General features: G+C 39.2%; 1 protein-coding gene across 3 annotated transcripts in view; it reads left to right on the plus strand.

Moving 5' to 3' along the window:
• Positions 1–787: 787 nt before the first annotated feature.
• Positions 788–26,684, plus strand: part of HGF (hepatocyte growth factor) — a 55,455-nt gene continuing 29,558 nt past the window's right edge. For 2 of the 3 annotated variants that reach the window (XM_062597990.1, XM_062598165.1), the window contains exons 1-6: positions 788–944; positions 12,681–12,846; positions 17,681–17,793; positions 18,377–18,491; positions 24,072–24,214; positions 25,843–25,963. In XM_062597990.1, the coding sequence (XP_062453974.1) occupies positions 869–944; positions 12,681–12,846; positions 17,681–17,793; positions 18,377–18,491; positions 24,072–24,214; positions 25,843–25,963 (734 nt within the window). In that variant the 5' untranslated portion in view covers positions 788–868. The remainder of the gene's footprint in view (positions 945–12,680; positions 12,847–17,680; positions 17,794–18,376; positions 18,492–24,071; positions 24,215–25,842; positions 25,964–26,684) is intronic. The other variant, XM_062598082.1, reaches the window with a different exon arrangement.

The following is a 26,684-nucleotide window of genomic DNA, read 5'->3' on the forward strand; positions in this document are numbered from 1 at the left end:
GGCCGGAGCGGGGCAATGCAGGGCTACCAGAGCCAGGCGATGCGGGGGCAGCCAGAGTGGGGTGATGCGGGGCGGATGAAGTGGGGCAATGCAGAGCTGGAGCGGGGCGATGCAGGGGCTGTTGGAGTGAGGCGATGAGAGGCAGCTGGAGCTGGGTGATGCAGGGATGGCTGGAGTGGGGCAATGCAGGCATGGCCAGTGTGGGGCAAAGAGGGGCTGCTGGAGTGGGATGATGTGGGAATGGCTGGAGAGGGGTGATACGGGGGTGGCCGGAGAGGGGTGATGCAGGGTGGCCAGAGTGGGGCAATGCGGGGATGGCTGGAACGGGGCAATGCGGGGAGGCTGGAGCGGGGTGATGCAGGGATGGCTGGAGTGGGGCGATGTGGGGATGGCCGGCACTGGGCGATGCAGGGCAGCTGGAGTGGGATGATGCAGGGGTGGCTGGAGCGGGGCAATGTGGGGCGGCTGGAGCGGGGCAATGCGGGGGCGGCCGCGGCTGCAGCCCCCGGCTCGGCGGGGCCCGGTCGGGGAGCGGCCCGGGCCGGGGGGCGGCGGCGGGGAGGGATGCCGCGGCGGGAGCCCCCTCCCCGGCTGGCTGGCTGCAGGGCGGGAGAGGAGGCAGCCTCTGCTCCGTGCCGGGGAGGGGAGGGGGAGAGGAGGCAGAGAGGGGATGTTAAACAGTTTCTTACCGTAAGAGGGAGTTGGGACCCAGATCTTTCCAGTTAATCACACAACAAACTTAGATCATCGCAATAAAAAGCAGCGCGGCTCACTCTGCCTCCGCTAGTGACCGCCTGCGCGCGGGGTCCCTCCACGGAGCCGTCTCCGCTTCTCCTCCCTGCCGGCCGCCGGGGGGGCCAGCGGCACCATGTGGGCCAGCAAACTTCTGCCCGCCTTGCTGCTCCATCAGCTGCTGCTTCTTCCCATCACCATCCCTTCGGCAGGTTAGTTTTTGCCGTCACTTTGCTGGCGGCCCCCCGCCCCCCCCTCGCCCCGCATCTGCATCATTCCGCCCGGCCCCGCTTGGCGGGCGCGGGCGCCCGGGTCGGGGCACCGCTCGCCAAACCCCTCCGCAAGCGGCACAGCGCAGCCGGGGAAACCTGCCGGCTCCGCGCGGCGGCGGCGCTACCTGCGCGGGGCGGCGCGCAGGCTGCGCGCCCGCGGCTGCGCCGGGGGCGGGCGGAGCGCCCCGCCGGCAGCCAGCCGCCCGGAGCGCCGGGAGAGCCCCCGCTCTGCCCGCGGCCGCCGCCCCGCCGGCCGCCGCGCCCGCGGCGGGGCGCGTTTCCGCGGCGCTGCGCGCCAGCGCTGCCAGCGCTCCGGGGCGGGCCGGTGACAGCCCGCGGCGGGCGCGCAGCGCAGTTCCCGCGGCTTTGCAGGGCTGCAGGGCACGTCCTGCGGTCCGCTGAGATGTCACCGCGGCCCTCCGCCTCCCTCCACCTGACGTGGCGCCCGGGGGTCTCTCAGGACGCGGAGACCCGGAGAAGCTGGGAGCGGGAGAGGGTAGGTTCGGCATTGCCCAGAGATGCTCCCAGGCATTACCAGGGCACGAGGAAACATCTGTCCCTCATTTCCAAGCGGCAGAATAAATGTTAAATTACATAAGATGACAAGGAATACCCCAAACACATAATAGTATGTCGCTGAAAGGGAATGTTCTTGCTGAAGTTTAGCAGCATAAACATACTATTTCCAGACCGAAATAACTGTAATTTCTTTAGAGGCTCCTGATGAAATCCGGGGGATGGGGGGGAACAGACAATAAGTAATCAACTGCTGGAAGCTCTTTAGCTGAATTTCTTTCCTGAAGTGTTCCCCTTGGACTGGATATCTGAAGAGCTAGCTCTGTGTTTCTATTGGCCCTCCGGGAAGATGTTTGAGGAAAAAAAAGTTTGCAAAGGTTTCTACAAACTTTTCCTTCCTTCCTTCCGCCAACATTGTTAGGGTCAGACCTTTGCACAGGCAGAAACAAAAGACAGTCACAATTGAGGGAAAGGATGTGCCAGGAGGGACAGAGGGATGGTGGCCAGAGCTAGGGCAAGCACAGCAGTGCCTGGCGCCTTGGGACAACGTCTGAAGCATCCAGCACTGTGCGTGGCAACCGAGGTCAATGATTTCAAAGAAATAGCTACACTTTCTAGTCAGAACATCAATATTTTGAAACTAGATTTCCTACTGGAATATTTTGTGATCTGAGCAGGCAAGTCAAGAGAAACAAATAAAAAACAAAGACTGACAGCAGCATCACAGGTAGTAAAACTTGTCATTTTTCTTCTACAGTAAGAGTGTGCTTTTGTAAGATGCTGAACATCTCACAAGAACCTCTGTGCTCGGTCTACTCTCATGAATTTAGTTTTGTGAGGCATTCTTGGCAGGTGATGTAGAGATACGCTATGCTAATACTCTTTTCTGAATTCCCTTTCCATGCACATTGCAATTTCCATTCTATGGACATGTGACCTCTGAAAAGTGATGACTAGAGCTAGCTAGGAATTTTCTGAGGAAATGTTCTTTTCTTTTTTTTAGTGGAAAGTGCTGACCCATCAAAACTTTTCACAGAAATAATTCCTTTCAAACAGAAATTTTCTTTGGCATGGTTCCCTCAAATTCAGTGAAAGAGAAATTTCCAGCAAGAGGCGTTTGCAGCAGCTTGGGGTACCAGCTATTGGGAAACCCTCACTTGAGATGGAGACTCATCAACTGATGGACTAGTTTTAAAAAAGTAGAACAAACTCCCAAAACTTTCTTAGCCTATTGGAGCTTGGTACAACTATTTAGATGTTCAGTGGGCCAAAGAGGCATAAACTAGTCTAGAGCCTGCTTCATAAGAAGCTAGGTCATGTTTACTCTTGGTAGTCAGGACTCTTATCTTAAATGAAAGAAAAACCTTTTTCTCCCTGACTGTAGGCTCTTAGCACTGGTGTGCAGTTTCCCAAGCTCAAAGAGCTTTAGTCTGTTCCAGCAGGACAAACTCAGAGACAGCCTTTCAGGATCAGTAGACGGAGAGTCTATCGATGGACTATATTGAGCTACCAAAGGCTATTAAGGTGGTTCATCAGGATGGTTCATCAGGATGTGAAGGAAAATCAGGTTTCTTCAGATTTTCTCACAGATTAGAACTCATAACAACATCACCCTTTTAAACTTTCCTCCCTTATCCACCTTAATATTAATTAATCAATCTATCTACCTTATGGACAAGAAAGATGATTCTTACCACATACTTGCCATTGTGTTTACCTTGCTTTTTAAAAATATAGATTCTTCAACAAAAGTATCTGGATTTGTACAATGCAGGCAAAAGGAAGTCATATCATCCATTTCTGAAAATATATTGATTGTTTTTGAAACATATATGGTATCCTTTTTACACAATTTTGAGTTGTTTTATGGGGTATTTTCAAGAAAGTTTGCACATTTCCAAAAGATGTGCATATTTTTATATATGAACAAAGCAAGCTAGGTTATGAATGTGGAATTCAAAAATAGAAAAAAAAAAGTAATTTGCAAATGCATGCCAAGACTTTTTGACCGTTCTATTAAAGCTGGTGTTATACCTAACAATGAGTATTATTTCTTTTGTGAATGGATCTTTTAGGTTTGGAATACCATGTCCTAAGTTCTGTATGAAGACATAGTCCCATGTTGCCAAGTTTGCTAACTGACATATATTGGTTTATATTAATGGGTACAGTTATATTAATGAGTAAAGAAAAATGAGGGTGAAGAAACAACAAGAAATTTTCATGTCAGCAAGTTGTCCACACTATCCACTATCCACAGTATGACTTTTTTTTTTAATATGTAGAGACAGGATAATGATTCCTGAAAGAGAAATATGTGCAAGGTTCCTATAGGCTACCTGCCTAGTCATTATCAATATCCTGCAAGTTTCTGTCACTTGGTTCAAGAAATGATCTGTAGCTAATAATTTTATCAGGGAATTTTCTTCCTTGTTCAGATATTTTTAGGATTGGATATTCTTAGAGAGTATCTCTTTAATAATGCTAATATAGCAAGATTAAATCTTTTTTATGAAAACAAAAAGTGGATTGGCATATTGCAAAAGAACGAATGTGAAAGATTTATTTATATTAAATATATATTTTTACATGAAAAGACTGTTGGCCAAGTGTGTCAATGTGGCCAAGTCAAATTGCTTAGCACTTTCTGTAGTTCAGATGATCTGAAACAGTTGCTAACGAGGATGTGGAAGTTGTGTTTGGTTCCTATAAATAACAACTGCTTAAAAAAAATCCCATAACCATAATCGATGCATGAATGTTGTGTATTCCTGTGGTCTGCATAGCTACGTATATTTTAAAAGTTTGATGTGATTTATACTTCCCCATCCCAGCTGTAGATAATCATTATACTATATACCGTCAACAATGCAAAATGATACTCTGCCAGTTGGAAGACTGTATTCCTTCTGTTTAATGGAATCCTTTTGGTGTACAGTGCCAAGGGCTGCTTGTTTTGCTCTTGTATGTAATACAGCACTTACACTTCTTAACAGATTTTCTGTCTCTACTAATGCCATTTTCATAAGCAACATAGCAGGAGAACATCGAGTTGAAAGACATGAGATTAAAATGTTGCATAAAACTCTGGAATATTGTGCACCGAAGTTAAAGGAAGGAAAGCCTCTTATTGGAGGCGCTCATCTGTCATTATTGTAATACTGCAGCTGAGGCCAGAGTTGGACGGAAATGCACATTCTCCCTCAGAGAGCACAATATCTCCCCTTGGATCTCCACACTGAACAGCACAGTTTGCCATTTAAGCATTCCAGACCTTCCAAGGAGTACAAGGGTAGATCTGAAAGCAGGATAACCAGGCTCCTTGACTGGTAAAAGCTTTCAATGGAGAGGGGAGTGTTGCCTTCCACATATTGTAATTGCACATTTTGAAAGAGTCAAGGGGTTTTGAGTTTTCCCTATTAGTCACAAGGCAGTGGATCAATGGTGTACTTTGCAATATGGAAGTAGGTCAGCTATGAAGCATTGGGAATAGATGATGACATCTTTGCCTTACCCCATATTCTTGCGGTGGTTTGTGGTGGGGGTAGTTGAGCTGTTACTGGTACCTGGTACCTACTGATGTATGGAGCGATGTATGGAGAGACAGACTGAGGAATCTACTCTAGTTTTGTTGCATGTGTAGACAAAATCTAGCTGTTAATTGGCTTGTGAACCTCTAACCATGCACTATTTGGTGAGCCTTGCCATGCTTTGCTCCTCGACTCTGAGCACTTGGCTGGGGATTGGCTGCTCCTCTGTCTCCCCTCTCTACCTATAACTCCTTCCTCTGTCGGGAACGCTATCATTGACCTGCTTTGCTGCTCACTGTGGTCTGCCTCACTGCTCTGCCCACATCCTGGCCCTGCTTGGCCATACCCTCTCCCTCACTCCAAGCAGCTGAGAGCCCACGGCAGAGGGAGCACTCAAAGCCCTGTTTGTGTTGGAGGAGGCACCATGGGTGTACAGCCTGCAGAACGCAGTGCGAAATAGCGGGGATTCACTTCTAGTGCAAAGTGCATAAGGATATGAACTTTACGAAGAAAGGTCCTCTCAGTAATTTAGCCAGAGGTTAGACACAGCAAGGCAGCGTACAAACTGCAGAACATCTGTTACTGCCAACAGGTCCCAGCATCCTGCTGAGCAGATAACCTTTCCTGGACGAAGAAGAGCTGTCCTTTTGCATCTACTGTCCAATTTTAGAATGTCTTATGAGTTTTTAGCATTATCTTCAGTTTCTTGAGCTTTCATGCTGAGTACAGGAGAGGGTTACAAAGAAAGGGCTTAGGAAAAACGTTGAGTTGGGTCCCAGGTAAAATGACAATCTTTGCAGGTGCTAATGAGGGGCAGGCATGTATGCGTGTGTGTAAGTGTGTGGTAATACACAACAAAAAACGAAAGAGAAACACCTTTTTTGTTTCTTTCATCTGCTCAACAACTGGATTGGAAATCATTGTAAAAATAAGGAAAAAAACACAATATATATATGTATTTGACACAGTTTTCCAAAAATTGTAGATTTTTACATTAGGACTCTGGTCAGGAAAATAATTTCCAGCAAATAAAATAATCCCATAATGCTCCAGATAATGGGAAGCTGTTCAATTGTGAGAAGTTAGAGATTCCTCTTGGTACAGCTGGTTTTATTTTCATGACTTTCCATCTATACATCTGAAAGCAGTTTTTAAGGGTATGGTTAGTAAACTTGTTTCACGCCAAATTATTATCCTGTATAAATAACTGCATTAAAATTAATCTGGCATCTAAGTCTATTCAATCTACAAAGTTCTTTTTTGGGTACATTTCAGAATTGTTGTGGTTTCTTATTATGCTTGTTCTTTCCTTCTCTTCTCTTCTCTTCTCTTCTCTTCTCTTCTCTTCTCTTCTCTTCTCTTCTCTTCTCTTCTCTTCTTTTCTCTTTTCTTTTCTTTTCTTTTCTTTTCTTTTCTTTTCTTTTCTTTTCTTTTCTTTTCCTCACCAAATGAGTTTGAAAAAAGTGTTCACTTTTTTTGCAGTCTAACCAGATATTTAGGACTCTGGATGTTTCTAATACTGAAACAGGCATAAGGAGTAGTTATTTAAAATAAATGAAAATAAGTTAAAGGTTAAATTAAAGCCTTAATTTTCCTTTACCAAAGTGACTTCTACTATAACTTATTTCAGAAGAGAAAATTGTCCTGAATGCATTTGCTTAAAAATGCCTTCCTTACTATTCTCACAGATAGCAATACTCTGATGACCTTAACAATGACTTTTGTATCAATGTTTATCCTTAACATTTTTTCTTCCATTACTGTGACCATACTGTTAACTGAAGCATCTGGTGTCTGAAACCATTTAGTAACATGTACTTTTGCCATCTGGTCAACTTTTTTTTTTTTTTTTTTTTTTTTTTTTTTTTTCCTTAATGAAGCCACTGTATTTATGGTGTTGTGTACTAAAACACAGTTTAGCCTTGCTGTTTTATACCCTTTGAAAAGTATTATCCAGGAGACACAATATTGGGTTTAATTAAGAGTATCCTTTGAACCATGTTTTATAGACAAATTAGGTCATTGCATTTACAGTGATTTACACACTTCAACACAAGTATGTATAGGATTCTCGCTTTATTTCAGACTTTACTGAATGACTTTTCTTCTTACATAAACTTTGCCAAAGGCATTTATTCTGTGCATAATCTAGCATCTTCTATTTATTATTTTAACTTTAAATTGTCACTATTTACACTAATAGTTCAGCTTCCATATATCCTTTGAAATATGTTTTATGACTCTGATAATCCATGTTTTTGCAGATTTTTGCTTTGTACATTTTATAGAGATGTAACAAATGTTTGTTTGTTTGTTTGTTTTTCCCCTTCAGGAGAAACTTATGAACACACTTGCTTGGGTATTACCTTGCTATTTTGGTTGAGTATAGTGTTTCCAGATAAAATGTTTGTTGGTTTACTATGTTAAACTGCATTTTCTTGCATTTATTTCAAATGTATTTAGTTGTTTTTTCTTATGATGGTAGATTTCTAATCTCTCTCTCTCTTTTTATTTCCTAGTGAGCTTTAAATCAGATAAAGTTCAGCTCTAGTGTTTCCTTTTTTTTTTCCAGCTCATTTGGGAAATTCAGTTTACTTTGGCTTGCAGTGGTGATTGTTCTTTGCAAAATTAAGTGAATATCTTATCTCATTTTGACCTTCTGACCTGGCTATCAGTTATAACACAAATAATTCAATCTCTAATTAGCCCATCTGTTAATTGCTCAGGGTCAAGTGACTTCATTTCATTACAAAGACAGTGCAAAATATTAAATAGAAGTCTAAAATGGCAACTGGTATTCAGGAAAGGGACTATGTCTCTTACATTTTTATATGATTGAAAATTTCTGAAATATTTGTGTTGTTTCATATAACCATTTTTGTTCACAGGAATGTATTTTAATTCTTCAGAGTCTCTGGCTTTCTATACACAGTGCATGGAGAATTTCCTGCTTTTCATTTTTTTTTCCTAATACCACTTGATTTTGGATGTAGTATCATTACTTGGAAGAACTGAAAATGATTCCTGCAGTTTTCTGACAGTATCTTCTAGTCTAAGGAATTTAAGTATTTCTTTTTATCCACTTTTTCTCCTCCCCACACCCTTCAATATTTAGTTTAGCTCTGACATTATCCAACAAACACATAATGCACAGTGCTGGTGCTGGTATGTGACTATTCATAATTTTTCAAAAGTGATTATTAAAAAAGGTCTTTTTTCCTTTCATAGTACCAAGACTCATATCCAACTGATAGAAGTAGCGATGACAGTAAAAAAAGTCTTTCATTACACTGGATGGTTGAAAGGATAGTGCAACAAAACTAATAAACACTTAGGAAAATATCATTTCTAAAAGATTATCTGTAATCCAGCCTTGTAAATGTAACTGAACAAAATCAGGAAATAGGCCCAATACCAAAATAACAAGATTTCTTTAAAGATCTTGATTAAAACAGACTTAAACATATTTTTTTTTGTGTGTGTTTGTATTTATTTACCTTCTGATTTGGAAAATTTGGTGCTACATTTTTTATGTGCTTGTGCTGTGAAATAAAGAGAAATGCAAAATTATAAAGAAAGGAGTGAGACTTTTCACAAGGCCTCATGCTGTATTTCTTTAAGAAAGGACAAACCATTGCATAGACTAGAGTGAAAATGCGGAAATCTTGTAAGCTGACATGCTGAATGCATCACAACCCTTGTTTAATAAAAGCCTTGTAGAGTCTGTGACAAGTCAGTAAAGGCATGGAGATTAGTCTGGGGGAGATAGCCAGTATGTTCCAGTTGTGCTTTCTGAGATCACAACTCCTAAGTCTAAATATACATCCATATTAGAAAAAGCGAGATGATTGGAGGAAGGAGAAAGGGGTTTCCATGAGTAGATAATGTGAAATAACTTCATTATAAAATTTTGCTATAGAAAATACAAGGAGTGTTTTGATTTCATTATAATGGCAAAGGTAATCTTTGGCTCGCTTAATGTCCTGTATGTTATTTTGGTTACCACCACAATGGTATTATTTTGGATATATTTGGTTTTTTACTGCAGAAGGAGTAATGAAAAACAAACCTTTCTGTGGTTTTAATAAGACCTGAGAATCTGAAATTTGATTTGTGTAGGTATTTGAGCTCTAAATGGCCTAAAACTATATTTATAAGGAATTTCTTGACTCCCATGTAGCTTGGTATTGGACCTATTGTTTTCTGCAGAATAATAATTTTCCTCATCTGTGATATTGTGAGTATTTGCCTTAGACTGGGACTGCTCCAAGGAAAGGTGCAAAGGGAAATCTTCCCTACCCCAGGGAAAGATAAAGAGTATATGTAACTATGGGGTTGTTCCTATTAAAGAAAATATGTTGCTTCATATTTGACTGGATTGTTTTTTTATTTGAATCAACTGCCATTTTTTCAACAGTAAACTGAATGCCGGATTTCCTTAGTAGCATGATTGCTAAATACATGAAAAATCAGAAGATATAACCCACAAAATAACCATAAAAATACGTCTTGACTGATCAAAGTTTAGGAAACTGGAATGATTGGCAATCATAAATTAGCAGTGTTAATTACAGCGTGCTACATGATAGTCTTTAATATAGAAAACATTTCTAGGGCATTCTTTCATTTAAGAGTTTAATAATAAAAGTACTTAATTTGAATTTTAAAAATCTCAATTATTTTTATTTCTTTTTGTTGTTGGAGTTATAAATGCCTTGCAATATTCTGATGGTTCTAACAGTTTCACCAAGGATGCATTTGGCCCTTTGCCTTTTGGATTACAGGCAAAATCATAGAATGTTATTGTTTGAAAGCTAAAGTAAATCAGGCTGTTATGAATTGCTAAATGCAAGATCAAACCCATAATCCTCTTTAGACAACTGCTCAGAAAAAAAAAAAAAAAAAAAAAAAAAAAAGATGAGCTCAACTGTGACCCGTATTTTTCAGGCTGAACAAAATTTCTTGATTTTCTTTTTATCATACTCTTGCCTGATAGCTGACGAGAGTTTAAGAGGCTGTTATCATAAGGAATTAAGATAATGACACTTATCAGTGGAGGGGAAATGCTATCATCAGGAACTGAAAGAAAATACTTTGATATTTTTATATTCTTACCTCCATTTGACATAAAAATCTTGGCTGAGACAACATAGAAATAACAAAGAAATCTTGTAAAATAATAGATTAAGACATTTTCCACAAAAGCTTTATAGAAGGCTTACTTTTTTTGTGGTTGTCTTAAATATTAAATGCAGTATCTTTGTAGCACTTTGGCTCTATCACAAGTACAGAAAAAAAACCCGAAAAAATAATAAAAAAAAAAGCCTCTCCAGTGTAGACACAATGGCTTTCTCTAATATGTTGCTAATACTTAAATCAGTTGTCTCCTCATAACATTTCCCTAAACATTATGATTCACTTTAAGTGAATATGCACTTAGCAATGCACAATGCTAGGCTGAAAAACCCTAAATTTGATTCTATGTCTCCCTAACACAGCACCAAAACTACTAACACTTCATCTTTTCATCAAAAGCTGCTTCTTATAATAACACAGATCTGAAGGAAAATTCATAAATTCCTTTTTCTGAAAATGTTTGTAATTTGAATTAAAATTATGAACTATTGAGTTTAGAGGAGTAGCACATTCACCCTCAACAGTTTGAAAAGGAGGAAAAAGGATAGGGTGCAAATTTTTTTATAGGTGCATTATAGCAGAGAATCTATTCCTGTGATTTTTCTTAATAGCCGAAGCTTGATGAAATCTAACATAAGTATCTTCCATGCATAAAAATACACTGTGTTCTAGGTGTTCTAGGGATAGCTCACCACTGAGAGGTGTGATTTAGCTGGGTCCAGTGAAAAGTGAACTCATGCAAGGATAGGGATGGAAGTTCTGCAAAGGGAACGCCCTTAAGCTCTCTTTGGCTCTACAATACATGCAACTGTTAGGAACTTGTTCGCAGCTGTGGGAACCTCCTCTATTGCTGTCTTGCAATTTATGGAATTATCCTGAACTTTTGCGTAGAATGTGCCAAACAAAAATTTACTACCCTAAGTGCACTTTGCACTTACACAGGTATTATTTATTCAGGATAATAGAGAGGTATGCTGAGAATTCATGTTTGCAGAACTCTAGCAGAATTCAATAAATTGATGCTGAACATTCAAGTTCTGTCATTGCTGCAGAGCCTTTGGAGACAAATGAAAGGACAGCTGTGGAAACTGTTACATGAAAAAAAGCTTTGAAAAATAGTGACTATTCTCTCTTTTGTAAATTAGAGAGGGATTCATTCACCTAACCTTACCTGCTCAAATGTTAGCTGACTAATCCAAACAGATCCTCTGGGATTCTTGAGTGAAATAATAGAAATATCTCCAAAGACCAATTTATCCTCCCTGTTACTCATTTGTCTTAGAATAGGTAGAATCACTCTCCAGAGGTATTTGCGTGCCTCCACAGATTGGAGAGCACTCTGGACCATCTGACAAGACCCTCAGCACCAAACACTGGGACAATGAATTGGACCCTAACATTTTGCACTGAGCCAGTGGGAACTTTATGCTATTTTTTTCCATCTGCACGTACTGGATTTTTGAAATATGCTTTTCACAAGAATGTATTAGTTTATATGAAAAAAATATGTATACATAGTGGGAAAATTGTGGATATTTCTTGTAGAAGAAGTGTGGTGTTTTCTTGCAAAAATGAGACCTTTTCCTTCTTGTACATTAGCCAACCATTTCTAGCCAGGGTTCCCTGCTGCAGTTTATACTGAGGCAGGGAAACCAGATCCATGCTTTCCTTTTCGCAGAAATCTTTGCAACAGTGCAGGCTGTTACTACCATCCTATGGCCTCTCTCCCCCCTCAACTTCTTTTCTTTGGGTTAATGACTTTAGTTCATTCACACCTAAACTGGGCACAATACTCACGCTGTGTCTTCACTGGGGCACAGTGGAGACAAATGATTATTTTGTGCATCTTCCACGCTTCAGTTCTGTTCACAAGTTGTGATTAAAAGTTTGCTCTGCTAAGAACAGTTTGTCACATTCTGATTATGACTCTCTATAACATATAAACCCGTTTCTCTCAAGTTGTTGCCTGATGAGTTTTCCATCCAGCACTTCTTAGCCTGATTATGGCAGTTTGAGAACAGAAACTGCTTTTCAGTTGCAGTTGCAACAGCCTTTTCTTTCTTATCTTAACTCCATTTAGCCTTTCCAAAGAAGACTTTTGTTTTTCTTCTCTTTTTCACTTCATTTTTTTCACAGAAATATTTGCAAGATCTCAGATTTGTCCAGATGTGTAACAGGCATATGTTGAGGGTTCAGAAAAATTTAACAAAAATGAAATATTTAACTTTTAGAAATCTCTGATATTACAAAATTCTCTATTTGAAACGAGTTTTGCTGTATTTCAGAAGAGTCAAGTTTTTGAAAATGAGATCATCATCTAAAAGTAATCTATTCTTCCCATATTTCTAGTGGTGCGTTATTTTTGTGAGGTTTTGCCTTAGATACCAGTGTTCCTATAATTCCTTAATAAATGCTATTCATCATGAATGCCATCTTCTCTATACTCTTCTTTACAGTGTTTGTTTTCTTCTTCTTGTTGACTTTTTTTTCTTAGAAGGCAAAGGAAAAAGGAGAAATCCTCTTCATGATTTCAAAAAAACAGGAGAGATGATGCTCATTAAAGTCAACAAATCACTGGAAGTAAAAACCAAACTGTTAAATACGACGGAGCAATGCGCCAAGAGATGCAGCAGGAACAAAGGCCTGTCCTTCACTTGCAAGTGAGTTATGCAGCTCAATTATTTTATTTTTTTCCTAATATGACCAGTGTAATACTCTCTGAGCAAATGTCTCTCTATAATTGACATCACTGGCAGCTTCTACTGAGGGCAATCTATAGTTCATGTATTTTGATTTATGTGATCTTGTTCTACCTGCCCAAAGAGTGTCAGTCCTTATTTAAGCCTTAATCTGAGCCCTTCTGTTTTCTCAACTTGTCCAGTCTGTAATCTTTTCTGTAATATATCTGAAAAAATGTACTCATATTCAGATGTGGATGACTTGTAGCATTCAGTGAACATTTCTGAGATTTCTATATCTCCTATAAATGGTTATTATTATACATCACAGCTGCAGTATTTCAGCACCACTTCAGACCATATTCCGTCTTCATGCTTTGTACATTACTCCCACTGAAGTCAGTGGGAATTTCACACATGGAATACAGATATATGCATTGCGGAGGTTCACTGCCAAGTCCTATGAATGTGATACAATGGAATCAAACCTTTTGGGCTATACAGTTGTTGAAAATATATGATAGCAGTTCTGCAGCGTCTGCTGTCTCTTACGAACACATCATGCAGCTGATTGCTTGTCTGCCTAGTACATATTCTCTACTATTTTTTGGAACAAACCACTATTATTTTTCCTATGTACTAGACTTGAATTATCCCTCTGGCCTCTCTTAGTCTGTACCATTAGCGAAAAATGAAAGGATACAAATGCAGAAGGATCTCTGAGAGAACGGATGGCTTCTGTAGTGGTAAGCACTGTGCCAAATGTGAGCCTGATCTTGAAACACACAAAACTTTGCCACTCACTACAAAGGGAAGATAGATCAAATATGATAACAAAACTCCTCTTAGGCAGAGAAGATCTTTCAGTGTAATTTAATCCTTATTTAAGCCTTCAATTTGAGGGTTGCAAGATCTAGTTTGTATCATTTTGTACATTGACTATATATTTACATGTGTAAATAATAAGTGAAGTTTACTTATTACTATTAGAAAATATTTTCCACGCTCTAATTTTTTTCACATGGCAACTGAGTAGGGGCCGACTCCTCTTCCTACTGGCAGAACTTCCACTGACATCATTGCCAAGAGGATCAGGTTGTTCTCAATACAGCAAAAGATCCTTGAACTCTGATGGTCAGCAGTGAGGAGTGTTATTAAACAAGATTTCACAGGATAAAAAGAAAAATTCTGAATGACGCCAACCATGCAACAATCCTAAATTCCAACATCTGCTTAGGAAAATTGTTTCAAGCTCTTCTAGTTGTAGCTGCTTTGGCTGGTATGTTATATGTTCTGAAAAGAAAAAGTAGATTAATATGTTTGTTGATTTCCTTCTACCTGAATAATAATCTAGAACGTCTCTGTTTGTTTGTTTGTTTGTTTGTTACTTTCTCGTTCATGAATGATTTTTCCATTGAAATGGTAACTGTTCGTTAAAGGGCAAACTTTCTTTGACATAATTGGTCAACAAAAGAATTTAGAGGAGCCATGAAGGAATTTGAGAACAGAGTTTGGAAGAATCTTACTCACAGACAGCAGTAGGTCTTGTAACGATTTCATATTGGAGACAGAAAACAGTTGCAAGTCTCACTGCTCATACACTGAATTTCTGATTACCACTACACTTTTTTAAAAGGGAAGGCTAGCAGGAGAGATGTAGGGGATTCATTCTTGCCTGAGCTGTCACTATGCAGCAGGACAGAAGAGATCCTCTGTTGCCTGGGAGCACTCTCATTTGTCCCCAAATAAATCCTCTTATAATGTGTATAGTTTTTGATACTACTGTAAACACATATTTGATGTATTCTCTTTTAAAGGAATCAATGACCACTCATATTTCCCATTTACTGTTAGGATCCCTAGTCTTTAACTTCACACCAGTGTATGATTACTCTAAGGTCAAACTTTTTGCCAACATAGATTAAAACCAATTAATTTAGTGTTTGTTTTGGGTGCAAGAAAAAATGAGAAGTGATATAAAATGACATTTAAATATTTGAAATATGTGATTGAATTTTATCTTTGTGAAAATTTTCATGTCTTGATTGCGATGCCCCATACCCATGCGGTATCTCTACCACTTGTGTTATAACACTGCAGTTTTCTTTCATTTTCTGGATTCAGACTCAGTTTGTTTAAGTATTACTATCGAATGAAAGAGAAATGTATTGCAACACAGTTATGACAATAGCAATAGGAGCAACAGCTAAGTCTGTGCCCTGCAAGCCACCCAGGGAGGAAGAGGGTTGAGCCTTGCCCAGTGTCTTTCTCTGCCAGAAAGTAGCAAAGTAGCAGATCTCAGGAACAGCAGACATAGGTCTGCTGCATTAGTCACCCCTTATCTTCTGGAGAAAAGGGAGTAAGACAACTTCTGATTTATTTATCTTTTTTTTTCTCTCGTGCTTGAATATAAATTATGAATGTGGATTATATTTTGTAATCATTAATTTTTGCTGTTTTTAAGATATGCCATTTCTCAAAGCTGGTCTTTCTTCTTTTCCCTTATTATCAGCTTTTCACACATCTTGATCATCTCAAATATGTGTTACAAGATTCTTATCTAGTCTTGTTTTTCCTTCCTAACACTATTCCTAAAATCTCACCATCAAGATCTCCCTTAGATTAATTTACTTTGTCTTTTTGACTTTATGACTACCTGTGCATCATTTTCTGCTTTCCTGAACAACGTCATTAACTTGCTGCAAAGCTATTCCTATTCCTTCCTTTCAGCACAGTCCATAATATTTTCCCTCATTCACCCTTAGAACTTTTCGGCTACATTTCTTATGGATCAGAAAAATTTCATTAAGAATAACGTACTACTATTTTACTGGCTATCCAGATGACGGTTGCAGATATGTCACTTCCTTACCTACAAAGCTCTACCTGTCTTCTTATTCTCTGTCATTTTCTTGCTCTCTGGAATGCCTTTTTTTTCTTTATATTTGTGCAGAGTGAGATTCCAGTATCCACATGAGATTCCGGTATCAGATCAGAAACTCTACCGACTATCTCAGTACAAATAGCAACAACAAAAAATGTTGTGATCGGCAGTATCAGTAGAAAAAAGTCCAAGAATTTGCTTAAATATGTTGACTTTGGAAGTGTAAAAACCCTCTGGATCTGAGTCCAAGAAAAGATTGTTAGAAACTTTTATGTGGAGAAGTAGCTGAAGCCAAACTGGAAAGAAACCAAGAGGCAACTGAAAGGCAAAAACGACAAGAAATGTTTGTAAACAGTATTTTCTGCATTCCCACTTTAGGAGGGGGAAGGGAAAGGAGAATGTAATTGGAAAGGCAGGAAAGGTCAAGGATATTTTTGTGAAGATGGAGTTGGAGAGACTTGGATACTCTCACATTTTGAGAACTAGCCAGCGGAGAACAGAAGGCTGAACAAAGGCAGAAGGATGAAGGTTAGCAGGTTGGAAACATTTGGAGTCAACAGAGTAGAGAGAGCAGTTGGATGAAAAATCTGTTTGGTGATGGAAAAGATAATGAAGAGGATGTTTGAAAGAGAGACAAGTGGGGAGGTTGGATAGGATCTTGTAATATTTTTAATTGAAGACAGCAAGATCTTACGCAGAAAAACTTGTGTGGTTAGAGGGGAATTAAATGGAAACCAAAGAGCTTTGTATTGGAGATGCAACGTTGTTTAGCTAGTAATACGACCTTGCCAAACTATAAATGTAGTGTAGGAAACCTGTGTGTCCTTTGGATGTTATTAAGCAGTGTTAAAATGTCGTCACAGGCTAGAACAAAACATTTGAGAACATCTGAGATGACTGATGGCTGACAGTGAGAAGGACAGACTTTGTGGAAGGGTAAAGGTGATAGTTTCATATGGGCAATGTATTATTTGATTGTCTTGAAAAACTAGGGAGAAAATGAATTTTAAGTAGTTTATTATTTTGCTTTTTTTCTTACAGGAATAGCTGCCTCTCTCTCCACCCCTCCACACCAGTCCACTGGACTTTGCCATCCAGTAAAACATTTAGTGTGAACAAATGTATTTCATTCAATTCTGTGTTTTTTAAAACCTTTAAAATATCTTACCTACATTTAAGGATATTCCTTTCAAATTGTTGCTGGGACAAAAAATGTCTATACATGTCATCTAAAATACTGAAAGAAAATATATTTACTTTTCTGATTCCTGTTTATCTTTCTCCCACCCTCTCCTTCTGCAAAAAATTACTGGATTCAGCACACATTGTACTCCATCCTTGAAAGCAGTTAAAAATAAGAAGGAAAAGAAAACAAAAGCACAGCAAGGACAAGCTGTAGGTGCACTATCACAGTTTAGACTATTTGTAAAAATAAAAATAGTCTTGATTTCAAATAGTTGTGTTCTTCTAAGTAAGACACAGACTCCTTGTGCTCCAATTTTCCTCTAGCTGTCAGTGTGAGATACTTAGCTATTTCACAGAAAAGCAAAGAAGCCCAGCAAAGAACATGCTTTTGAGTCATCTTTTTTTTTTTTTTTCCTCCAGAAAATAGCTCAAATGTCCCCTCAATGGGGACAAAGTACAGTCTCAGTCATATCTATCTCATTTTAAAACAGAGATATTTAATGACAGGGGAACTCTCAGATTAATGTGAACAACCGAGCTAGTATTTAATGTAATGGCCACATCAATTTATTTTCTTTGTTTCTTTGTTCTTGTCAGCACAGTTTTGAGTTTAAATATCAGTTTGGGTTGTTTCTCTGGCTTTCCCAGTAAAAATAAATCTGCTGTCATTGCATGCTCCTTGGCAAGCCAGGTGTCATTATTATAAACCACGCAGAGATTTTTTTCTCATCCAGATTTTCTTTGCAGGGCCTTTGCTTATGACAGAGTTACAAAGCGGTGCCACTGGTTATCCTTCACCAGCTTGACAAATGGTGCGAGAAAGAAGCAAGACCACGCGTTCGATCTGTATGAAAAGAAGGGTAACTGATTTATTAGTTTACTGATTTAGTTTTTCCAGCCATAGAGGGAAAAATAGCTAAGGTCAGTCAATGACTTTTATAGGGTAGATGCATCCTGGCCATAGGATGTTTAATACACTCCAAAGGCTGTGTCTTACAGTTCCATTTACAAATATTTGCTTTCACTGCTGTCATATGGGCACAAGGTTGGTCTACATTTTTAGCTTGCCTTAGTTTTTCAACCTATATATCTGCCTCTCATCACTTGCAATAGTATGAAATGCTACTTTAGTATACTAATTAAAAGCTCAGTCATATGAATTATTGATATTGACTTAATATTGTTTTTATTTACCTCATTAATGTGTGCAGGAGTTAAGTTCTCAATTGTGGACTTTTAGCAGCATTTTCGGTAGCTTTTTAGGTCAAGTTACTGATTATTATTATTAGAAAAAAAACAAACAAGAATCCCTGTGGAAGTATTTTGAATCATGATATCTGTAAAGACTATGAGAAGAATTTTTATTTATTTGTCTGTGGATGAGCTAAACAAATTGAGAAACATTTAGCCAAACCCCTATTTTTCCCCCTTTTCTTTCAATAGACTATGTCAGAGATTGTATCATCGGAAAAGGAGCGAACTACAAGGGGACGATATCCGTTACCAGAAGCGGGATCCAGTGCCAGGCCTGGAATTCCATGATCCCCCATGAGCACAGGTGAGTGTTCAGGCGCAGAGACAGCCCCGACTGGTGCTGCGACAGCGCTCACAGAGCACAGCTAGACTTACTAGCAGTCAAAGAACTCATGAGAAAACTGACCTGAAGCATCAAAATCTCTTAGGAACAAAATCTTTTGCCTTTCCCCAAGAGCTGCCACTCTCCAGATCCTAGAAAGTCCTTGCGTACTCAGGCTTTCTCCAAAGAGGTCTCTCTTAATGCCAGCATGTATGTCTGGATCTCTTCCTCCACTTTTTTCTTTTTCTTTTTCTTTTTCTTTTTCTTTTTCTTTTTCTTTTTCTTTTTCTTTTTCTTTTTCTTTTTCTTTTTCTTTTTCTTTTTCTTTTTCTTTTTCTTTTTCTTTTTCTTTTTCTTTTTCTTTTTCTTTTTCTTTTTTCTTTTTTTTTCTTTTTCCTGTTTATATTCTTTTGATCTCTCAGCTCCTGGCAGTAGCAAAACAGCTGTGTTACTTCAGCTTGAGGTCTGGAAAGTTATCACTTTTTATAACTTTTTAAAAAATACAATGTAGGAAACCAGGGATATTAGTTTACCTATTTGATTCATATATGATTTTTGTTGCTATACTTTGCATAGATACTATTCGTTTGCTATTATTTATGGCCTATTTCAAACTTTATAAAGCATTTTGAATAGGTGACAAGTACAGAGAAAGGGCTAAGCAGATGACTGAAATCCTTTTCTTCAGATCACAGAATCACAGAATGGTTGAGGTTGGAAGGGACCTCTGGAGATCCCCTAGTGCAAACACTCTGCTCAAGCAGGGTCACCTAGAGCATGTTAGACAGGATAGTGTGCAGGCAGGTTTTCAATATCTCCAGAGAAGAAGACTCCACAACCTCTCTGGGCAACCTGTGCCAGTGCTCTGTCACACTCACAGGGAAGAAATTCCCCCTCACGGTCAGGCGGAACTTCCTGTGCTTCAGTTTCTGCCCATTGCCTCTTGTCCTGTCACATGGGACAACTGAAAGGAGTTTGTCTCCGTCCCCTTGACACCCTCCCTTCAGGTACTTGTACACATTGATCAGATCCCCCCTCAGTCTTCTCTTCCCCAGGCTGAACAGGCCCAGCTCTCGCAGCCGTTCCTCACAGGGCAGGTGCTCCAGTCTCCTAATCACCTTTGTAGCCCTACGCTGGACTCTCCCCAGTAGCTCCATGTCTCTCTTGTAGTGGGGAGCCCAGAACTGGACATAGTACTCGAGATGAGGCCTCCCCAGGGCTAAGTACAGAGGCAGGATCACCTCCCTTGACCTGCTGGCAACACTCTTCCCATTGCACCCCAGGAGACCATTGGCCTTCCTAGCCACAAGAGCGTGTCGCTCACTCATGGTCAACTTGTCATCCACCAGTACTCCCAGGTTCTCTTCTGCAGAGCTGCTCTCCACAGGGTCAGCCACCAGCTTGTATTGATGCCTAGGGTTAGTTTTCCCTAGGTGCAGGACTCTGCACTTGCCCTTGTTGAACCTCAGGAGGTTCCTCTCCGCCCAACTCTCCAGCCTGTCCAGGTCTCTCTGAATGGCAGCACAGCCCTCAGGTGTGTCAGCCACTCCTCCCAGCTTGGTAGCATCAGCAAACTTGCTGAGGAGGCACTCTGTCCCTTCATCCAGGTCGTTGATGGAGAAGCTGAACAAGACTGAGTCCTGGGGGACGTCACTAACCACAGGCCTCCAGCTAGACTCTGGGCCACTGATGACAACCCTCTGAGCTCTGCCATTCAGCCAGTTCTCAATCCACCTCACTGTCCACTCGTCTAACCCACACTTCCTGAGCTTGCCTAGGAGGATGTTATGGGATACAGGGTCAAAAGCCTTGCTGAAGTCAAGGTAGACAACATCCACTGCTCTCCCCTCCTCTCCCCAGCCAGTCATCCCATCATAGAAGGCTATCAGATTGGCTAAGCATGAAATCATGCAAGCAACAACTCAAAAGAGATGGAGCATCTGTGGGACTTAACTTTTGAGTGTAAGACATGATATAGAGAGGATCATCCACTCTGTGGACAGGGTCCAGAGTAGCCTCATGAGTCCTCTCACCTGCAAGACTCCCATTCATGCTGCTTTCACTTTTGATTCACAGCATCGGCACTTAGGTAGGAAGAGCCTGACTGGAGATTGCTAGTGAGGAACTGGGCTATACATTGCCAAGACTTGTCCAGATCATATCTATCTAGAGTACAAAATGAGAGCTTGGAACAATATTAAAGGGGCAAAACGTACTTGGGTTCTCTCTTGCAATGTGGTACAGAGCTGAACCTTGGGAAGCCCTAAATGTGGACATGACAGCTCATAATATACATGGTAGTGAGTCCGAGTTTCAGTCTGGGACCAAACCTAGGCTTAATTGTGACTATAAGCTAAATGACATCCGCTCACACAGCAATGGCCTCCTGAGTCTCTGTACTTTGTAGAATTATACAATTTTTATCTTTTGTGTTATAATAACATATAATAAATAATATATAATATATAATATTATAATTATATTTATTATAATATAATAATAATAAATAAGAATTATCAATTATTACTGCCTTACCAAGAACATACATACCAAGAACATACATTCGATTTTACGTGATATATATATGTTTTTATATAACAGAAAGAGGTGTACAAGAGTACATATTATATATCACTATATTGCATTTTTAATATATAGCATACCTAACTTTATCTAATAAATGTGGACAGCCACTCTTTTATGACGCATTTTATGAGAATGACTTTTCTTCTGTTTTGTGCAAAAAGTTTAATTTTTAAAAGGTCACTGGATAAATGAGGTGGCTGCATGCTAATTTTGTTTTTCAACATCAGAAAATGTGATTTCATCATCAGAGACATGAGGGAAATGGGAAGAAGTAAACAGTAGTGGCATGTTTGGAACTTATTAGAATGAAAAGCTAAGATTTTTAGGTCAGTTTTTCTCAACATCTGATTATCACAAAATGCCATTTGGAAAATAAATCCCTTTTTCATATTCAAGAAAGAAATGTACTTTACTGTTTTTTCTCAATCTTTCCAGAAAAATTAGAGATGACTTCGTTAACTCAAATTTCTCTTTGGATTTAGCGAATTATATTTTTTAATTAATTCGTATGCCAGTAGAACCAGGAGACTCCAACTTGAACTTGGGGTTCCATTCTTCAGTCACCATCCTAGTACAGATTACTAGACACATTCTTGTGCTCCTTAGAGTTTATTACCTAAATGGCTAAGGCCAATATAAAAAGGGTTAAAGAGGCTCAAAGAGTAGAACAATACCCTGCAAACTTCTTTCAAGCTTCATGGTGACTTCTGCTGTGGTTGCATCTGCTTTTGACATTACTCTTACTGGCATGAATTTCTGGCTTTCTTCTTTCCTTAGCTAATACAGTTGAACTAAACTAGTACATGCTTTTAGTAGTGGCTCTTTTCTACGTTTCTGGGTGGGTCTTTTCTGCGTCTGATCTTTTCCTCTCCCAAGAGTGTTGCTTCAGTACCTGTTGAAGCCATTTATATATTTGACCTATCTTGAGTCTCTCATACTATTCTTCTTATTTTTTTAATATTCTGACAGCATATCTAAGGTAACTTGAGATCATTTTTTCCTATATTTTCTGATGATCATTTCCGAGCAGAAAGATTTTCCAGTAGGAAAATAATATTTTCTGATGTGCAATGACATACCACATTAACACATACACAAGTACATACCCCATCAGAAAAGTTTGCCCAGATGCCTTTAACCAAAACATTTTGAGAGATTTATATTTTAAGATTACAGAGAAAAAAAACAGAAGCAACAATTTCATAGGTAATAGTAATGAAAGAAAAGTTATGCTCTTAAATGACGAAAAGAAAAGAAAATCACTTTTAAGTATTACTTTCACATTACCTTGACTCGAACCACAATGTGATTAACAGAGGTATTTTCCACTTCAGTTAGTTCAAAGATTTCATTAGCTAGAATAAAATATGATCAAAATGTCACATGTAGGATTTTTTTTTAATTCATTCATAACATAGAATTTGCCAAGGGGAGCAGGAACTATACATATCTCTTGTGATTTTGTATATAAATTATATCAGTGTTTGTGTATAAAGACTGTTCCAAGTACTTAGTTCAGTTTCCTGAGCTAAAAATGTATACATTCTTCTGAAGGAAGTTAGATGAAATTTTATGCCTTTTTCTTCACAAGAATATAGATGTATCTGAATTCCGTTGATGACAAAAAAATGAAAAGAAATCTAGAATAAATTAATGGGCATTTTCAGGATTAAAATTGTGCTTTATTTGTGATAGTTCAGTTAGAATTTAAACATATTGAAGAAAAAATGAAATAATTTTCAAAAAGCTTACAAATGAAATTAACTTATTAAACTATATTACAAGTTTTACCTGATCTTTTGGGTTTCCCCCAACTTTTCAGTTAGCCTCTCTCCCCAAAAGTTCTTTGAGGAGCTGAGCATAATGCTGAATTTAGTGTGTTTTTTTTCACTGTAGAGACTTAGTTTAAGCATCACTGCAATGAAATTGCTGGTGACGTGACACTGGGTATGGCTGCAATAGGCAGACTGACTGCGACAGTGAGCTCTTGCAGCAGGGAAAAAGTAAACCAGCTCTGGGATCGGCCTTCTTAGTAGGGAGTTTGGAATTCTGGAATTTGGGGGGGGGAAATAGCTGTTACTGCATTTCTGTATAAAAATACATACATATATACATCTGTAGATCTACCTATCTCTATCTGTATGTGTATATATGTGTATATATATACGTGTATATATGTGTGTGGATGTCTCTAGAGGTAAGATCGCAATTTTGTAGATAGAATACATAAAGAGACAAAACCTTGGCCCTGAGAGTTCATATTTGACAAACTGGGCATAGGCAGCAAAATATCCCAGTGAAAAATGTATTAAAGGCCAAAAATACAGTATCAGCAAACATTCAATCCCTAAAGAAAAACAAAACGCTTAGCTTGGGCCTGAGAACCTCAAATCCCAGGGGAAAATGATAAGTGATATTGTTTTATGGTCACCCCTTAGGCCAAATACAAGAGATCTTTGTTCAGATACAGAAAATGAACGGTGGACTGAGTTTAGTCAGCTAGGTTGCTATTAAGTGACCTAATTTGTTTGATAGAAATGAAGAGTGCAGGCCCTCAGGGTGCCAGCAGTGGGGCTTGCGGCAGAACAGGGATGCAGACGGTGAAAGCAGGAGCTGGGGCAATTTCTTACCGTGAAACGCAGAACCGGAGTCCGGCAGCTGGGTCGCGCTCCGCTCCCGCGGCGTGCGAGGGGGCCAGCTCCCTGGCTCTCCTGTGCCCAAGGGGCAGGAGTAAAACTTGCCAGAGCAAGTTGCAAGCCAGATAAATCGTCCCAGACTTTGGCCATCAGTTGAGTAATCCGGACTGAAGACGTGCATTTGCGAATGAGCAGACACTTGGGTGTGTGCTTTTCTGTAGGCAGGGTGGAGGGAGAAGTGAACAGAAATGTGATTGCTTCTAGCTGCTTATGAAAGTACTATGAATAATGCTGAAGTTTGCATGCTCTTATACTGTAATGATTGTCATTTTAAAACTAGCTTTTTGCCTTCGAGCTATCGGGGTAAAGACCTGCGGGAAAACTACTGCCGAAACCCCCGAGGGGAAGAAGGAGGGCCATGGTGCTTCACCACCAGCCCGGAGATGCGCCACGAAGTCTGCGACATTCCCCTCTGTTCAGAAGGTAACCGGCAGGGCTCACGCTGTAAACTTATGTTTTCTGTATCAAGAGCAGGGGCAAGAAACTTTTCTTAGGTTTAGTGACACTCATATGTGGGCTTTGAAGGAAAGAACAGGAGATTTCTCAGTAAGAATGACTCATTTAGCAAGAAAAAGTTGTTAGAGAAAGAAAAGATATTTTTATAAATTCTGATATATCTGGAAAACTTGTGCCATGGTAAAATCAACTTGTCTTCATTATCATAAAAATACTGACACTGAATTAGAGGACAAGTGCTCATACTACACATATGCTTTGTCTTTCAAATGGATACTTTAAATAAGCAATTTTCTTTTTTACAAATCAAATCCTATCTTACTTACAAGTTGCAGAATCTGAGCAATGGCATTTAATGTGCACCATCATGACTATTGACTTTTATTTTCTGTTAACCTCAAAACTAAGCTTTTATATCTTGCTAATCAGCCAATTCAGTTCCAGTCAATCAACTTGTTTGAATTCTCATGATAGGAGGCCTTTAATTTTCTAGCTAATGTGTTGTGTGTAATAGCTGTGCCGGGGTGAGAAAAGAAAAGGGAATGAAAGGAGGGAGGAAAAGAAAGATTTACAAGGAGCTAGAAAATCTATTAAGAGATAACATTTAAAGTCAATTTAACTGAGCTTCAATTGAGATAAAATCTGGAGTTCACTGCAGGATGAAGACTTTGGTAGTGGATGTTTTGACTGAAGATTGAGTTTGGTAATTGCATAAGTTAGAATTTTCTAAGTGATATTTAATTACAATTAGCTTAAGTGGGGGAGGACACTTGAGAAATTTGTCTACAGTTAATTATAGTGAATTTATTTCATATCTTAAGACCTCTCATCCTAAATTATGTAGCATATTTTGCACAACAGCGATTTCTAATCACTTCAGTAGCTTTTGCCCACTCCCCCCCTACTTTTTCAAGCCAAGCCTGAAAATGTATCATAGTTTAAGCTGCCAAAAAGAATTAGTTTTGAAAAGAAACAGCATCATTTGTAGCTGAAAGTGCTGGAAACTTAAAGAAACAGATTGTACTTCCTTAAATTTGTGAAGCAACCATTTATTCTGGACTTAAACTTTTACTGCCATTTTACAGATCTATATGACTGATTTAGAATTATGAATAGTACTTAACTAGAAAGTATTACCTTGATTAAAAAAAAAAAAAAAAAACAACATGAAAAATCCCCCAAAGTCTTCTTCAGACATGTGTGTCCCTCTCTGCTAACACCAGCTAACAGCAATGCTTTCTGCTTGGTAAGGCACCCATTTGAGACTAGCACCAGAACTCTAGCAAACCGGTATGATAGGTAAGATAAAATGCAGCTAGGACCTTGAATGCCTCTCACAGCTCACAACTCTCTGCTTCCAAACCATAAATGTCCTATAAAGGGATACCAAATTTAAGCATCTGGCTTAAATCTAAGAGATGCAATTGTATTTCAAAGGTTATTTCCCATTCCAAGGAACTCCGATTTAAAAGATAGTGTTTTTTTTTATAACTCTCTAGGTTGCTTTCAATTTATAACATGAGTTTCTTCTGTGCTGGGAGTTACCAGCCTTATATTTATAATACTAATACTTCTTTTTTTTCTTTTCCTCCTAGTTGAATGCATGACCTGTAACGGAGAAAGTTACAGGGGACCAATGGACCACACTGAGTCAGGCAAGGAGTGTCAGCGCTGGGATCTTCAGAGGCCACACAAGCACAAATTTCGTCCAGAGAGGTAACCCCCTCCTCACTCCCAAACAAATCCACACAGTGATCATTTGAAAATTACACGTATGCTGGAACCAGTTGGGATAAATCAGCATTAGCTTAACCAAAATTAATGGAGTTTACCAATTTTTGTTGTCTCAGGATCTGGCCCCCGGTGCATGCAGGCTGGCTACAGCTAAAGTGCAGGTGTGGGACAGGGGCTGGGGACTATTCCGTACATCTGTGGCAACATCACGTGGCTGAGTTGTACCACAAAGTACGTGCGCTGCGTCAGCTGATCAAAATTTCCTCCCTAGCACCATCAACTCTGGATGTTTCTGTAGATGTTATTATACAGCTTCAGTCAGGTTAAAATACCTCTATAGTGATAAATAGTAATTAAAAGTTTTCTATTTGAAATTGACATGTTCAACAAATTCAATGAGATTAAACTTGCAACATTAACAAGTCTGAGTATGTTCATTTCTGAAAAAGAGAATAGCTTTAAAGCTGTAGCTGGTCTTCTGTTGCAGTCACATTTAAGTGTCCAGTCTGTTTGCCCAAAATGTTAAAAAAATCATTACTTTTTTTTCCAGCCTGAAAAAACAATTCATAATTAAGTTTAGCATTTTATAGACATGGATTTAGGGCTTAGTCTATTTTTTTCTTTTTTCTTTTCTTCCTTTTTTTTTTTTTTTTTTTGGCATAGGTCTATAAAGCCAGAAGATGAGTCAGAAATAGCAAATTTC

This window comes from Rhea pennata, chromosome 1, assembly GCF_028389875.1.
Source record: "Rhea pennata isolate bPtePen1 chromosome 1, bPtePen1.pri, whole genome shotgun sequence".
Taxonomy (NCBI): domain Eukaryota; kingdom Metazoa; phylum Chordata; class Aves; order Rheiformes; family Rheidae; genus Rhea; species Rhea pennata.